The 17,869-nt window shown below is 44.1% G+C and overlaps 1 protein-coding gene across 1 annotated transcript in view; it reads left to right on the forward strand.

Moving 5' to 3' along the window:
* The window catches only part of LOC135873349 (disintegrin and metalloproteinase domain-containing protein 21-like), a 105,493-nt gene extending 94,219 nt beyond the window's left edge, over positions 1-11,274 (forward strand). Inside the window, exons 6-7 of the mRNA XM_065397782.1 lie at positions 10,999-11,110; positions 11,207-11,274. Of these exons, the coding sequence (XP_065253854.1) occupies positions 10,999-11,110; positions 11,207-11,274 (180 nt within the window). The remainder of the gene's footprint in view (positions 1-10,998; positions 11,111-11,206) is intronic.
* Positions 11,275-17,869: the final 6,595 nt, after the last annotated feature.

The following is a 17,869-nucleotide window of genomic DNA, read 5'->3' on the forward strand; positions in this document are numbered from 1 at the left end:
ACCAGTTCACATCTTCCATTTCTCCCTATAAGCTCCTTGTGCCACCTTCCAATCCACCTTTATTTCAGGAAGTTGCTGCAACCTCCCTGCCCCTTCCCTCATACCAGGGGCTCTGTATTACCCTCTATGCTCTGCCTTCCCAGCCCCCAACCCCTGTGACAGGGGCTCTGTGTGTGTCGCCTCTTCTCCCCACCCCCACCCCAAGGATCTTTTTCTCCCCTGGGATGGAAGGGAGGGACAGACAGCTTGTTTCTTGTTTCTTCCTCCCCCAACAACAACTATGGAGCGGACTTTGGAGAGGCTGCACACACAGAGAGAGGAAGGAAGAGAAATACTGTGTAGTTGTGTTTAGGGCCACTTCATTTTGCTCAGCCAAAAACTGAGGCGAGGTGTCCATCTGACAGCAAAGGTCATAATATCCAGGCCAGCAGAAGATGATGATAAAACATTTTCGACCATCATTGTTACCTGGGATTCCTTGGTTTACTGATGGATACAGTACTACCCATATTGCTCACAAAGGGGTGTGGGACTTGCAAATCTCTGTTAACTAAAGTCCTTTGAGCTCCTTAGATGAATGGTGCAAAATTCTTGATTAATTTTATTTCTTCTGAGTAGGCTTCTCATCCACATACAACCATGTCTCCTCTTCTATATTGTCTCTTGTTTTCTCTCCCAACAATTTTCATCCCTTCTTCAACAAGAAAATGATAGAACTTGAGGCCTGTGAACTTTGGAATTTCTAGATGAACTTCATAGGAATGTTTACAAACCCTCAAAAATAACAGGAGTACTTGTGGCACCTTAGAGACTAACAAATTTATTAGAGCATAAGCTTTCGTGGGCTACAACCCACTTCTTCGGATGCATATAGAGTGAAACATATATTGAGGAGATATATATACACACATACAGAGAGCATGAACAGGTGGGAGTTGTCTTACCAAGTCTGAGAGGCCAATTAAGTAAGAGAGGAGAAAAAAAAAAAAAAAACTTTTGAAGTGATAATCAAGATAGCCCAGTACAGACAGTTTGATAAGAAGCAAGTGTGAGAATACTTACAAGGGGAGATAGATTCAATGTTTGTAATGGCTCAGCCATTCCCAATCCCTATTTAGCCCTGAGTTGATTGTGTCTAGTTTGCATATCAATTCCAGCTCAGCAGTCTCTCCTTGGAGTCTGTTTTTGAAGTTTTTCTGTTTTAAGATAGCCACCCGCAGGTCTGTCAAAGACTTGGTAAGACAACTCCCACCTGTTCATGCTCTCTGTATGTGTGTATATATATCTCCTCAATATATGTTTCACTCTATATGCATCCGAAGAAGTGGGTTGTAGCCCACGAAAGCTTATGCTCTAATAAATTTGTTAGTCTCTAAGGTGCCACAAGTACTCCTGTTATTTTTGAGGATACAGACTAACACGGCTGCTACTCTGAAACTTTACAAACCCTGTATTTTATGGCAGTCCTATTACAAACAGCCCTTGTTCTGTCACTTACTTAGTGAAGAGACTGAAAGGCTCCAGAATATTAGCAGAATGGGAAAACCTCAGAAAAAAACTTGCTCTCTGTAGTAGGAAGAGCGCCTGAAACATAAGCCCATATATCAGAGGCCTGATATGAGGCCTGAGGCCTAAAGTAGTTAAAACCTTGCTGATATGAAGCAAAGTTAAGTTGTGAGTAAGAGGCAGGCCCTGCTCACAGAATTTGGCAAGCATAGGGTTGATATTATAAAAACACATATTCCTAAGAGGTGCTAGCACAAAACACTTACGCAAGCACATTCCAGAAGGGTGGTACGAGAACACCCCGAAAAACACATTCCCCAAAGATAACAGGAACATGCTGACCCATCTTAAGGATAAGGTCAGGATGACAGCATAATAAATATAGATGTTTTGATCTAACCTACAGGTACAAGGCAATGGGTGGCACCCTGATATATCAAGGGTGATACGTAACTTGTTTGTATTGGTGTATAAAGATGTATCTCAGCGGGAGTGTCTTTGTCTGGCCTAGGAGATAGTGGAAAGTCCTGCCACTACCTGAGCCTGTCCATTGTCACAAGCATACATGTGTTAGTGTACCTGTAACCATTGAACTGGGGCATTAGCACCGTGCTTCGTCGGCAATAAACTTAACAAATGCCTTCGCTACAAGCCAAGTCTGTGGATTTATTGGGTGGTTCGCTTGAGGTTTGCTGTGCCAGCTGTCTGCGCAGAGCTGGGACAGCACATGGTAAAACACACATGAGAACACGCACAAAGCCAAACATCTAACAACACTCTCCTCAGTAAGACTGAATCTATCCCATGCTAACTTTAAGGCTATTAACTGTAGGTAGTATCTTAGCTTATACTCCAAAATTAATGTGAGGAATCAGGAAGAGATTAACATAGTTATTTCAAATCCTTTTGCAATGACTGACAATGAGAAACAGGAAGACTTAACTTGCCCTCAAATTCCAGTGAAATGCAATATTTATGTGTATCACTACAGCAAATTTCTTCTTCGAGAGATGTCCCTGTGGGTGCTCCACTCCAGGTGTTGGTGTGTCCCTGCGGTTTTGCTTGGAGATTTTTGTAGCAGTACTCGTACCGGCCATGCATGCGCAGAGCCTGCCCCCCGCTCGGAGTATACCTTAATAGTACGCATGCGCAGCCGGTCTCCTCAGTTCCTTCTCTACCGTCCCCGGCCTGAGATGGAGCTCAGCAGACTCGTTAAGAACTTCTTTCCTCTTGTTACAATTACCCTTCTAGTTAGTTAGTTCGTTGTTAGTCGTAGTTAGTTACCATTTCTCTCTCTTTCTTTTAAAAAAAAAATAAAATAAAAATGTATTCGTTCCTCTTAGCCGCTTCGGACATGCCTGGCTCCACAGGCTTTAAGCGCTGCTCTACCTGTAAGGAGCCTATCCCTCTGTCAGATGGCCACTCACAATTTATAAAATGTTTGGGGGAGACCCACATCCCCCAAAGATGTGCCCACTGCAGTAAACTTAGCTCCAGGGCATGGAAGGAATGCCCTGGGGATCAGCTTCAGACCCAGGTGCTGATTCCGGCTCCGCTGCCCACCACAGCCGCCCCGCCTCAAAGAAGCACAAGAAAACTTCAAAAAGAGGGCACTTTTTGTCATCCATAAAGGAAACCCTGCGACACAAGATTTCTCCGGGCAGATCTACCGCTTCCCTTCTTGTGCTTCCCCGCTTGAGCACATTTGATGAGCTGGGCTCCTCCGGCACCGCGCGAAACCCGCCTGTGGCGGTGGCGCGAAGCTCCGGTGCCGAGGCTTCACGCTTCCAGTTGTCTGCCTCTCTTCTGGCACCGTTCGGCACCGCGACGGACGCGGTGCCGACATACCACGACCTGCCTGACCCCCTGCAGGCTGATATTGATCTCCCGGCACCGGCTCCAGCACCGACACCCGCTGAGCTAACTGGCAGTGAGCCCACGCTCAAAACACTAGTGCAGAGGAATTTTTCCTCACAGCAGCTTCCTCCTGCACAGCCTTCACCTCACACAGGAGCCTCAGCACTGCAATTTACTCAGTCAAGAGATCTGCTCGTGTCACCTATCCTGCAGTCACCCCTGCTGAATGCCTGCTTCTCTCCAATGGCTGAGTCAGTGTCTGAACAACCTTCATAGATTCATAGATTCTAGGACTGGAAGGGACCTCGAGAGGTCATCGAGTCCAGTCCCCTGCCCTCACAGCAGGACCAAATACTGTCTAGACCATCCCTGATAGACATTTATCTAACCTACTCTTAAATATCTCCAGAGATGGAGATTCCACAACCTCCCTAGGCAATTTATTCCAGTGTTTAACCACCCTGACAGGAATTTTTTCCTAATCTCCAACCTAAACCTCCCTTGCTGCAGTTTAAGCCCATTGCTTCTTGTTCTATCCATAGAGGCTAAGGTGAACAAGTTTTCTCCCTCCTCCTTATGACACCCTTTTAGATACCTGAAAACTGCTATCATGTCCCCTCTCAGTCTTCTCTTTTCCAAACTAAACAAACCCAATTCTTTCAGCCTTCCTTCATCGGTCATGTTCTCAAGACCTTTAATCATTCTTGTTGCTCTTCTCTGGACCCACTCCAATTTCTCCACATCTTTCTTGAAATGCGGTGCCCAGAACTGGACACAATACTCCAGCTGAGGCCTAACCAGAGCAGAGTAGAGCGGAAGAATGACTTCTCGTGTCTTGCTCACAACACACCTGTTAATACATCCCAGAATTCCTCCAGTGAGGAGGAAGCCAGACCACAGGGGGATTTTTCACTGTATCAAGACTCCCATCCTCAGACTTCAACAGAGGTCATAGAAAAATTACCTCAACCTATTCTCAGGATCCTGCCCCCTGGTGTGTGAACCCCTGGATGGCACCACCTATGCCCTTCCCACCACCATGGCAATATTGGGCCCCATGGGCATCGTATCCTCAGGAACACACGCGCTACTCCACCTCAACCAGGCGCAACACCTGCCTAGCACCACCAACTGACGAACCTGCCAATGACACAAGACACCAGGTAACACCGTCACACTTGCAGGATCAATCAAATCCTTCTCCTATTCCAGTAGAGCCGGAGGTAACGCCTGAAGAAGCCTTACTTCCCCCTCCTCCAACATCTTCAGATGACTTCTCAAAATTTCAAGACCTTTTTAAAAGAGTTGCCAGTGAGTTGAGAATTAACTTGGAGGAAGTCCCTGAACAACAGCATGAGTTAACGGACATCTTACAGCCCTCTTCTTCCTCTAGGGTTGCATTACCAGTCAACGTCGCCCTTTTAGAACCTGCTAAGTCCATCTGGCAGACTCCAGCTACAAGCCTACCTACCTGTAAACAAGCGGACCACAAGTACTTCATCCCTTCTAAGGGCTCTGAATTCCCTTTTACCCATCCAGTGCCAAACTCGTTGGTAGTAGACACAGCCAACCAAAGGACCAAACAGCAGTATTCCCGCTCCATCCCGTCCAACAAGGAAAGTAAACGCTTGGACCTCTTTGGTCATAAAGTATATGCATCTTCAACGCTACAATTTCGTATTGCTAATTATACTGCAGTTCTTGCAAAATATGACCACAGAAACTATAACAAATTCATGGACTTTATTGATGACATTCCAGAACAAAAGAAACAACAATTCACAGCTCTAGTTTCCGAGGGACAAATCATATCACGTACCACTCTTCAAGTGGCCCTCGATGCAGCCAATACTGCAGCAAGATCCACCGCCACAGCAGTGGTCATGCGCTGAGGTTCATGGCTCTCCTCCTCTTCCTTTCCTCGAGAGGTCCGGAGTACCATTGAAGATCTTCCCTTTGACGGTGACAAACTCTTTGCTTCCACCACGAACGACGTACTTCATTCATTTTTATTATTATTATTATTCAATGAAGGACTCAAGGGCAACCCTCCGGTCCTTAGGAATCCAAACCCCTACGACCAGAAGGTGACAATATAGATATCAACCTTACCACCGTCCACGCTACCCCGCATATACACAGCACTTCCATAGATCACAGGAACAACAACAACAGCAACGCCAGAGCCCAAGATACCAGCGTTGTCATCCCAATTCTTCAGGGGCGCCTCAACCCCCTCTAACTAATAAGCAGATTTGAACCTTTGGTCAAGGGTTTAGAAAACAGCGTTCCCACTTCAGCGCGTACACCGCATGCACCTATTTTTGGACACGGCCTACGACCATTTTCCCATCAATGGCAGAGCATTACCACCGACAAGTGGGTTATAGAGGTCGTTACAATTGGCTACTCTATCCCCTTCCTCTCCTTCCCTCCCACCCACCCACCCTCCCCGTCCCTCTTCAAGGACCCCTCTCACAAGCAACTGCTCCTCCAAGAAGTGCAACATCTCCTTCAACTGGGAGCAATAGAAATTGTGCCCGAACGACACAAAGGGAAGGGTTTTTACTCCCATTATTTCTTAAGAGAAAAGAAAACTGGGGGATGGCGACCAATCCTCGACTTCAGGCACCTCAACAAATTTATCAAAAAGCAAAAGTTCAAGATGGTTACTCTCACCATCATAATCCCAGCGCTGGAGCAGGGCGATTGGTTTTCAGTCCTTGACCTACAGGACGCCTATTTTCATGTGATTATACATCCAGCCCACAGACGCTTCCTTCGTTTTACCCTCGGCTCAACTCATTTTCAATACAGGGTTCTACCCTTCGGACTGTCCACGGCCCCCCGTGTTTTTTCTAAGCTCCTAGCCATTGTCACTGCCTACCTCAGGAAACAAGGGGTCATAATATTTCCTTATCTCGACGATTGCCTCCTCAAAGCCTCAATGTTCGACGAAGCTCTCCGATTCACGCGGCTCACCGTCGATTGTTTCCTATCTCTCGGCCTACAAATAAACAAAAACAAATCCACATTATGCCCCATCCAGCATAATTTCATAATCATAGGAGCATACCTCGACTCCCGGACAGGATTGGCATCTCTCCCACCAGACCGCTTCAACTCCATAAGCCTACTGGCCACAAAACTTCGCAACAGTCCCCAGGTCACTGCCCGAGACTGTCTACAACTACTAGGTCACATGGCCTCGTGCACTTTCGTGGTCCAAAATGCACGACTATACATGAGGTGCTTCCAAGCGTGGTTGGCCACGGTTTACAGACCGAATGTGCACTCTCTAAACAAGCCTCTCTCCATACCTTTCCGAGTCAAAGACTCTCTACTGTGGTGGACAGTTCCCTCCAACCTCTGTTCTGGAGTCCCTTTTCTCCAGGAGGCTCCATCCCTCATACTGACTACCTATGCATCCCTGACAGGATGGGGTGCACACATGTCTCACCACACAGTCCAGGGGCAATGGTCTTCAACCGAAACCTCCCTGCACATAAATGTCCTAGAACTTCAAGCCATACACAATGCGTGCCGTTACTTCCTCCCACTAATCAGGAATCAACATGTACGCATAATGACAGACAACATTGCCTGCATGTTCTATGTAAACAAGCAGGGAGGAGCTTGCTCCCACTCGCTTTGCACAGAGGCTATGAAGTTCTGGAATTGGTGCCTTGCGAACAACATCCGGATATCAGCTGTCTATCATCCCGGAGTGATGAACACCACAGCGGACGAATTAAGCAGATGCTTTCCCTGGGATCACGAATGGGAGATAGACGAGAGAATCATTCACAACATATTCCGTTTTCGGGTTACCCAACCATAGACCTTTTTGCAACTGCGAAAAACACGAAATGTCCCGACTTTTGCTCCAGAGCGGGACTGGGCAAACATTCCCTGGGAGACGCATTCATGATCCCATGGCACCGGAACTTACTCTGTGCTTTTCCCCCGATATTGGTTCTCAACAGAGTCCTGATAAAGATATGAACAGACCTTGCCAAGGTGATCCTGATTGCCCCGTCATGGCCCAGACAACCGTGGTTTCTGTTCCTCACCAGAATGTCTATTCAACCACTAATTTTGTTGCCCCTCATCCCGAACCTCCTATCACAGCAACACGGCCGATTTCTTCACCCCAACCTCTCCATGCTTCACCTCAAAGCCTGGTTCCTACATGGTTCTCCCAAAATGAACTAGATTGCTCTGAACAAGTTCAAAGAGTGCTCCTACAAAGCAGAAAACAATCTAGTTGCACCAGCTATCTACGAAAGTGGAAGCGATTCACACAATGGTGTTCAGCTAAGCAACTTTTTCCCACGTCGGTACCTCTCCCGCTCATACTTGACTACCTATTGGACCTTAAGCAATCTGGCCTTTCTTTCAGCTCCATCAGAGTCCATTTAGCTGCTATTACAACCTTTCATGACAGAATTGACGATACCTCTGTTTTTGCTCATCCAATCACCAAGCGTTTCCTCAAGGGACCCCAAGCCCTATACCCAGACATTAAACCGCCTACCACTCCATGGGACCTTCATTTAGTACTATCCTGCCTAACTCAACAACCATTTGAGCCCCTAGCCACTTGCTCCCTTTTACACCTTTCGATGAAAACAGCATTTTTAGTGGCAATTACCTCCGCCAGACAGGCAGGAGAAATAGCAGCTCTTATGGCAGACCCACCATATACGGTATTTTTCAAGGACAAGGTTACCCTTAGATTACACCCCAAATTTCTTCCAAAGGTGCATTCCTCATTCCACATTAATGAGCCGAAACACCTACCAACCTTCTTTCCGAAACCACATGAAAACTCGTTCGAAGCCACAATGCATACATTAGATGTACGCAGGGCCTTGTCCTTCTATTTGGATAGAACCAAACCTTTTAGAAATTCTTCTAGACTTTTTGTCTCCATCGCAGACCGTTCCAAAGGGACTCCTATTTCTACCCAGAGACTTTCAAATTGGATTTCTCAGTGCATCCGATTGTGCTATCAGATAAAGACGGTTACACCCCCAGCCGGCATCAGAACTCACTCCACTAGATCTCTGGCTGCCTCTGTGGCTTTCTTATGCAAAGTTCCCCTGGCTGACATCTGTAAAGCAGCCACTTGGTCCTCTGAACACATATTTGTTAAACACTATGCCCTTACTCAGGGCCCTCTCTCTGATACAGGATTGGGCAGAGCTGTACTATCTACTGCATTCCCATCAGATCCGAAGTCCCTACCTCCTTGAGACACACTGCTTTTAAGTCACCTGGTGTGGAGCACCCACAGGGACATCTCTCGAAGAAGAAGAGGAGGTTACTCACCCTGTGCAGTAACTGACATTCTTCGAGATGAGTGTCCCTGTGGGTGCTCCACTACTCACCCTCCTCCCCTCTACTTCAGAGTTGGGGTAGCCTCCGTTGTAGAGAAGGAACTGAGGAGACCGGCCATGCATGTGTACTATTAAGGTATACTCAGAGCGTGGGGCAGGCTCTGCGCATGCTTGGCCGGTACGAGTACTGCTACAAAAATCTCCGAGCAAAGGCGCAGGGATGCACCAACACCTGGAGTGGAGCACCCACAGGGACACTCATCTCGAAGAACATCAGTTACTGCACAGGGTGAGTAACCTCCTCTTTTAAATATCATCACCTCAATGGCAGAGGAGTCACTGGGATTCCTGATAAGTTGTCCAAAGTCCCAGCATGATACAGACTAGATAGGATACCTACTAGACAGGTATAAGGCTTGGGGAGCAGGGGCTAGAAGCCTGATCCTTTGGCTCCAAAAATCCAAGTCTTTACTGCTTGAGATAAAGGAGAGCTCCTGTAGTAGCTACTAATGGAACTGTGAATCTCATTAAAAAACAACATGACAGTCAGTCCATAAACGTACCCTCGTACCAGTTAGCCAATGTTCAGCCTGAGCAACTGACATGCTCAGGAGTTGGTGTCTAGCAGTCAGATGCCCGTCTGTAAGGTGATCTATGCAGACCACAGATGCAATTACTATTTAAATCAAACACAAACAAATGGGAAGCTGGGACAAGAAGCCCAGGATGTATGTGCCCTAGTCTTAGCTGGACTGTGAGGGAGTTAAACTCTTCAGTGGGCAGCCTGTAAAGATCACCTTAAGTGCCAAGCTGTGGAGAAGACTTGAGGATTGTAGCACATTAGCTAGCTGAATGGTACTGACAGAGGAAGTCATAAGAGATTAAAGGTTTCAGTAGGAAGCAGGTGCTCCTGGGAAGAAGAAGCACAGCTTCTGACTAAATGGAGGGGAGAGGATTTTGTGTGTGGATTGGAGCCTGGAAATGGGACAACCACTCTCTTCTTTAATCCCTTCAAGAAAGGGGGCCCCGGACTATTTGCCTGTCCTGATTAAAGGGAATGGAGAGGTTTTCATTGATAACCCTGAGAAAAATAAATGTGGTTTATGAAATTCTAGTAGCAACAATTCAAGTAATGCCTTTACTAAGAATTTTTCTTCAAACCTAGTTCTACAGTATAAAAAACATCTGGCTGATTTTTGGCCTGACCCGAGGTCACTGTACTACTGAGTATTAACCGAAGTTCAACCAAGTTCTAACCAAGCTCTGTGGGGCAGGAACTGTCATTTATCACATATTTGTGCACCAACTAACACAAGGGGAGTCCAACCTTCTTCTGTCCTTTAGGCACTACTGCAACGTAAATGTTAAATTATAACAACCAGCATTGTGTCCTGGCCTTGATTTACACCCAGAAGTAGAAAACCTGTTTTATAATCCCATGGCTCCTTCTTTACCTTACATCAGTCAATGAGCCAACTCCTGCTTCCCAAGTTGCATTTCTAGCACCAGATGGAGCAGTGCAAAAATAGAAACAGTAGCACTTGCTTGACTGAAAATGGAGTTTAAGACCTACAGGTTAATAAAGCCAGCTTCCCCTGGCTCTGAAGGTAAAACATACTCCTCCAAGATAAAAATGCCCAGATCTCTACTTTTTATATTACAAGCCAGAGAGAAGGAAGAAACCAACTCTGCCATATGCAATCTGCTGTTGCTTTCTCGCTTCCTATCTTTCCTCTTTGGGCTTTCCACATGATTTCACTAGGGCTTTCAATAACATTAAAATGTCTTTTATAAGAAATTAATAACTACACATTGGATTTTCTCATCTGAGGGGAAGTTTGCTCTATCGTGTACTCTGTTTTCAAAGGCTTTGAGATCCCTATCAGATTGAGTATGCAGTGATTCCATTAAACTTTGTCTTTCAACTGCAAAATACAGCCCTAATGAAGTTAAACTAAAGGAGAACTGATTTAAGTGGTTTGAGAAATTGGTTTCATTTTTAGATCTTTTGGTCAGCCACTAGATGATAAAGATTGCACGCTAATAAACCAGTCAGTACATTAACTCCTCCTGCCAAAGATGGAGACTCTGGATAACTAGTTATCTTGGTGCTCCTATCAAGAGACTTGGAGTAACCTAAAATAGCATCTAAGAAACTACCATTCTGTCTTTTATTTAGTATGTGATGCTATACAGTACAGGGCAGTAAGATTGCACCAAGAGCTCAGGAAGGCCGTATTTTCATCAAATTGCTTATTTGGTTCATGTTATTTATACCCTTATTCTATTTCAGATGTGCAACAGTAAGAAAAACTGCCATTGTAATTTTGGTTGGGCCCCTCCAGACTGTACATTAAAAGGCTTTGGAGGAAGTGTTGACAGTGGACCCCCTCCGACTACCAGTAGTAAGTGCTGTGTAAAACTAAGCACTCTATATTTTAACCTGTTTTTTAGTCTAAAGCCAGGAATCTGTAACCTGTATTCTAATGTGGTCCTTGCAGCTGTCAGCCATGCCTTTGTCACATCCAGTCCATACTACAGCAATGTGGTCAGTTGGAGCTGCCCTTGAAAGGAGCTGGAAGTCATTACTTATAGAACACTCAAAAGGCCTGATTCTGATATCCTTACTCATACTAAGTGTAGCCTGATCCATAAATTATGTATTAATTATATTGATTACTTAAGAATTCCCAGTTATCACTCTGAGATTTGACAGGTTCTTGTCCCAAGATCGGGCCCAGTATTATTAAAATGACTGTATAATTGGGAGCCCTGATGTGCACAGTTGCAATACTGTCACTATTCTACAATAATTTATCAATACATTTAGCAAAGTCATGAACACTCGAACCCAGTAAAGTGAATAGAGATAATACAGAATGTACATCTGAACATCCATATACTCACACCATCCCTTGAAGAACAGCCTGAAATGTTAACCATTATCTTCCTCATCACCTCCAATGTTCATCATCCTGGCACCTCCCAAGGGCTACACCTCTCTCTCCTCCCACACACAGGCTTGGATGCAACTTTTATAATATGTTACACTGATGCCACTATGGCTAATCCATATTCAATAGGAGTTTCTCCCCTCTTCCTTATCTGTATTTCTTCACCCTACTAATGTTAAGGTGCCCTTCTCCTATTGGTTAGTATACTAATGATCTCAACTTATTATCATATACATCAGTTCGTTGCTATGGCACTCTTGTGCTCAGATATCTGCAGATGTTCTCTCCAAAAGCCAGTGTTAGCTCATGTTCCTGTGGTTGGCCGGTGTCATTATGGACAAAATTCCCCCTTACACACTCTATTTCCAGTTCCCCAAAACTTAGGGGTGAAGTTTAGGCCATTTATCTGTGCCACAGTACATATCCTTATGTTAACTGCTCAAGCCCATGTCTTACAGGTTACAGGCCTGTAGGTTCCTTGCATTACTGCCAAATAAAATAAATGCTAAAGCTAGCCCCTTGGGCTACACAAGTAGCACCTTACTTCTCAAATGGATCACTGGGAACTTGTGGAGTTAAGGTACTATTCATCATGAATGAGTGGATCAGAATCTGGCCCTAAATAGACACCAGAGTAGTGTAAAGAAGGTGATGCACTTTTTTCCTGCCTACCTTCCAGGGGGTTCCTACCCAAACCCCTTGAATTTTTCTTCTTCCTTATGTAGAATTTCTCCGTCTTACCATAACCCTAAATCCCCCAGCCCTCGTAGTCACCCATTCCTTTTAACTGGTTATTACTTTCCAGTTTTTATAAACTCACTGAATTCCCATATCTCCCCAATTCTTCCAGTGATTGTCCACATATAGTCCATTTCTGGGGTGCATCTGGGGTAAAAAGGACTGTTCCAAGTTATTGAGCACCAAGTAATTTCATCTTAAAAGTGACTAAAATTTTGTAGTCTTGAATAATAAGAACTAATAGGCCAAATCTTAATAAATTTCTCTCTTAATACCAATTCAAGGACATGACTCCCACTGTTTTAGTCACATGAGGTTCTTTGCCAGGCCTTAAAGGATACCACAACTAAAGACAAGCAAAATAATCATAATTATTAACTATGACTATTCTTAAAGACAGGGAAAAGATTAAAACCAAAAGAGAACACAAACAATAAACAATGGTTACTTCTCTTACAATCTTGTCTATATGTTTCTCTGTGGAGAGCTTTTGACAAAGATTACACCTTTTCAGAGTTGGTCTACCCTTGGAGGGGGCCAAAGTACCTCATTTCCCAAAACTGGTAGTGAGCCTTGTCTCAGTGTATCATAGATAATAAAACAGTTTATAGATGGACAAAAGGCTTTTGTTTAAGGGCAGAGGAGCCCTTTTTGAGTAATAATGGATAACATAACAGGTTATAAATGGGCAAAAGTGAGTAATCTTAACTACGTGCTATGAAATCAAAAATACTATTTCAATCAGTTACTCAAAAGAAGTCATTCAAGGAGCTTAGTTGAAAGAGGCAAATCAATGAAACCTTAAATCCAAATTAAATCCCACTATTTCTCTCTGTTTACCAATGTTAATTTATGTCTCCTGCCCAGGAATACATAGGTGTCACTGTGCCTCAGTGGGTCACAGCTGAGAATATCAGATTCAGGACAAACAGCTGAGAAACAGGGCAGAATCACCCTAAACTAGTGGTTATTTTATTATTAGATATACTAACCCAGTGACCAAAGTAAACTTCTGTCTCACCACATTGATTAAAAAGAAGTCAAAATGCAGTTGTCTTAGGCATTCTGGCCCTTATCTCACCACACAGACACTGGACACTATGATGAGTGGTTATTGAAAGCCAATGTCATCTCATATAGGGTCCTTCTAATCCCAAGAAATCAGCCACTTAGCCAGGTCAATATCGCAATAATCACTCTGCTTCCAATCCTTTAGTAACTAAAATCTAAAGGTTTATTAATAAAAAAGAGTTAAAGGATTAATAGATCATATGCATTCAATAATTGCAATGTCATTATATCAGGTTTGTAGCAGTGATAGTGGAGACTGCTGGCTTGTAAAGTCTCTCTGGTAACTTTCAAAAGATTGGAAGGTCCTCAGTCCATAGTTCAATATGTTCGTTTTAGTTTGTAAATCCAGGGAATAGAGCATGAAAGAAACAAAATAAGAGTCAACACAAGGGTCTTTGATATGCTTTGCCATGTGCCTGGAAATTTTATGTTTCAAACAAAGCTCACAGTCCAGTTTGTGGAAAGTTACTGGCACAAGATGGAGTTGTGACATTCTATACTATGGAGGAGCGTACTGTAACCCCCATATTCCTCATTTTCATATAATCATGATCTTACGTATAAAGCATGCCTTGTGAGGTATCAGGGGAAAGGTTATGATCTGCTGAGAGTCCTTTCTCTATCCATATATGTGTATCGTTAATGCATATGGAGTTATGAGAATTGTGTTGTATGGTGGTCACTAAAGCATGCTGTAAATAGGGGAATCAGCCAGATATTAGCTCCCCAGAGGCAACAACAAGGAAAGTAACCAATGCCTGGGTGGGGTGTCAAACAACCCATCAGCAGCCATTGCCCAGCAAGGGAGCTACAATGCAATGACTCACCTGCATAAGGCCACACCAGGGGAATTACTCAGCCTTGCTTGAAGAGACTCAGCAATGCCCTCCAGATATGCCTAGACTTGTGCTCCCCAAGCACATGGACTGAGAGTATAAAACAGACAGAGTAAACACATACTGGGCCCTTCTCCTGCCCCCATCTATGCTGCAAGCAACCACTGAGAAGAAGACAAGATTCCAACACTGCAATATCCAGTGGGGTGAGAAAAACTCACTGCTACCCAGTCTAATAGGGTTGAGAGTTTAGACTGTGTGCTTATATTTTATTTTATTTTGGTAACCACTCTGACTTGTTATGCTTTGACTTATAATCATTTAAAATCTATCTTTATAGTTAATAAATCTGTTTGTTTGTTCTACCTGAAGCAGTGTGTTTGGTTTGAAGTGTGTCAGAGACTCCCCTTGGGATAAGAAGCCTGGTACATATCAATTTCTTTGTTAAATTGACGAACTTATATAAGCTTGCAGCATCCAGTGAACATAACTGGACACTGTAAGATGGAGGTTCCTAGGCTTGTGTCTGGGACTGGAGATATTGGCTAGTGTCATTTGGTTGCACAGTCCAAGGAGCAGCTTACATGCCAGAGGCTGTGCGTGAACAGCCTTGGAGTGGGGGTTCTCACAGCAGAACAGGGTAAGGCTGGCTCCGTTTTGGAGTGACCTACCAGATCACCGGTCCGGATAACACCAGAGGGGAGCGTCACAGGAGTCCAGGGTCACATGAGCATATCAAATGTCCTTACATGGCTTGATGACTCACAGGGGGTAGCCATTGGCCCCTTGGAGGCTGAGTCATCTGCCAGAAGATCTACGTGGAGGGAATGAGTTTCTTCTATGGCCCATTGTGAGAGCTAAGTGTCTTTAATGGGCCATCAACTTACAGCTGTCTAACCTTGATGTACATCTTTTTCTGGTGTGTGTTACTCAGGAATACAGCACATATGTAAGATACCAGTGCATAGCCAATATTCATAACTTCATATACAAAAATGATACATGCATATAAACAGGATAATCATACTTAGAAAATCACAACTTTTCCATTGACACCTTACATGCCATGGTTGTACAAGATTTGTTGCAGTTGTCTAACATTGGCAATATCAATGATATAGATGGTCATATTTCAATCATACAGCATCACAATAGGCTAAATAATTTGGTTTAACAGGAGAAGCTGTTATATCTTAAATGACAATAGAATTTCAATGTTTGCTGTGTTGTTGTAGCCATGTTGGTCCCCGGATATTAGAGAGAGAAAGTGGTAAAGTAGTATCTTTTATTGGACCAATTTCTGTTGGTGAAAGAGACAAGTGGGCTTCTTCACCTTGAATGGTCCCTTAGAATATGTGTTAAATACTTATGCAAAACAATCTGTTCCACCTTGTATTTAGCTGTGACACTACAAGTACTACCTTTCCCAGACCTGAAGATGTGCTCTGCATAGCTCGAAAGCTTGTCTCTTTCACCCACAGAAGTTGGTCCAATAAAGATATTACCTCACCCATCTTGTCTGTCTAATAGCATTTCAGTACCATTAAAAAATCATTACAAGAAAAACATTAAATTTAATCCCGTAACAGGGCTTTACAACTTCATTTCACCATACATGTTGAAATCTTGATGATGATGTCATCTGAACTGAAAGGTTGCTTCTTCTTGATGCTGCTCTTTGGCTGTTTTCTCCTTAGCTGGCTTGCTTGTAGAGACAAGCTAAGCAGAGATGAGAGGCTATAGTGAATGCTGTAAAGTTGAGGAAAGGAGCAGAGAGAGTTTGCTTATTTGAGAGGGTTTTTACACCCTTCTCTTTCCGTAACTTCATGGAAGGCGGAAAACAACTCTTTCAGGCTAGGCTGGATTCAAAATTTTCTGTTGTCATCCTTTCATTCGCTCAACACCTTCATGGTTTGGTCTTGTAACCATTTCAGCTAGTGAATGGTGATCTGCTACTACTTGTGCAGTAGGGCTGTAATTTTTCCTGAACTTGATAATTATACTGCCTTTCTTTTTGTGGTGGGAATTTCTCTGAACACCGTTTAAAGTTAGAGTTATAACTGTTGTAATACATACAGCTTGGAACCCCATTCACAGGCTAAAAATCCCTTTAGCATGGGTCCAGCACTTCCCCTCAGTTCAGTCTTTGTTCCTCAGGTGTTTCCCGGAGTCATCTTTTGTGAGGAGCGAAGAACACCAGATGATGTCACTCCCTGCCTTATATAGCTTTTGCATATGGCGGGAACCCTTTGTTTCAAAGCTTAGTTCCCAGACCAGTCTGTGGAAAAACACTGACATCCCAAGATGGAGTCTAGAGAGATGTGGTCACATTGCATGTCTTTGTTGAGTCATAGCAGCTATTATTCGTAGGCTGTCTGTAGCAGTTCTCAAGAAGGCTCCCCAGGTGGGAGATAAGCTGCTTCTAAGGCCTATTGTTTTTTCCTAATACCTCATTGCCCTGAATAGGCCCTTCCCCACCCAGCTATCTAGAATGAAAGCCTCTTGTCTAGTGGGCATTCCCCAGGTGTAACTGCATTTTGAAATACAGATATATAGTCAATATTCACAACTTCAGATACAAAAATGATATATGTATACAAATAGGATAATCATATTCAGCAAATCATAACATTTTCAATGACATCTCACATGACTTATCTTTCATAAAATGCATTATAATTATGTCATAATCATATCAATAATAATATCACTGTGAATAATATGGGGTGCAGTGTCACAGGATGTTTCCTGATGGGGTTTCCCATGAAGCCAGACCTTGGTTTTTCCACTTTTACCCGACCAGGTAACCCTCTTTTATTTTGTAATTCTGACCACACCTAACACCTTATTCATATGCATGAAGGTGTCAATCCTCTCTTCCTTTTCAGTACTTCCACACCCCATGAATATTGGGGTGCACGATTGGGATGTGGTCAGGAGAGACTTTCAAATATGTTACAATCAGGTGTCTCACAGTCTTGGACAATACATTGCAATGCATTTTTCCATAACATCACCTATTTGCACATCTTATGCCATAACCTTGTGACCTTGCTGGCATAGGTTTATTCCTAGGTCACTCACTCATGTCAAGCATTCTTAAGCCTGGCTAGTATGTCTAAGATAAAATCTTACAGGTCTCAGCCTATAGGCCAGTGGTGGGCTGCAGGGACGTGCTGGCTGCTGCTTCCCACAGCTCCCATTGGCCGGGAATGGCAAACCGTGGCCACTGGGAGCTGCAGACGGTCAATGTAAATAAACTGTCTCATGGCCTGCCAGCGTACTAGCCTGAGGGGCTGCATGCAGCCCATGGGCCGCAAGTTGCCTTCCACTGCTGTAGGCCTTGTGTTTCAGCCTTGCTTTACTTATATACCTAATACACACTCATCACTCCAGGAGGGTGGCCATAGGCTTGGTGAGGCCCCTCACAAAGAGTGCCGCGGGCTTCCGATACACCTTTGTTATAGAGGAGATGCCACTCGCTTCTCTGAGGCCATGCCACTGAGGAGTGCCACAGCCCGGGTCATTGCAGCAGAACTCCTAAAGATCTTCACCTTGGGGGAGG

The sequence above is a fragment of the Emys orbicularis genome, chromosome 1 (genome assembly GCF_028017835.1).
Source record: "Emys orbicularis isolate rEmyOrb1 chromosome 1, rEmyOrb1.hap1, whole genome shotgun sequence".
NCBI lineage: Eukaryota > Metazoa > Chordata > Testudines > Emydidae > Emys > Emys orbicularis.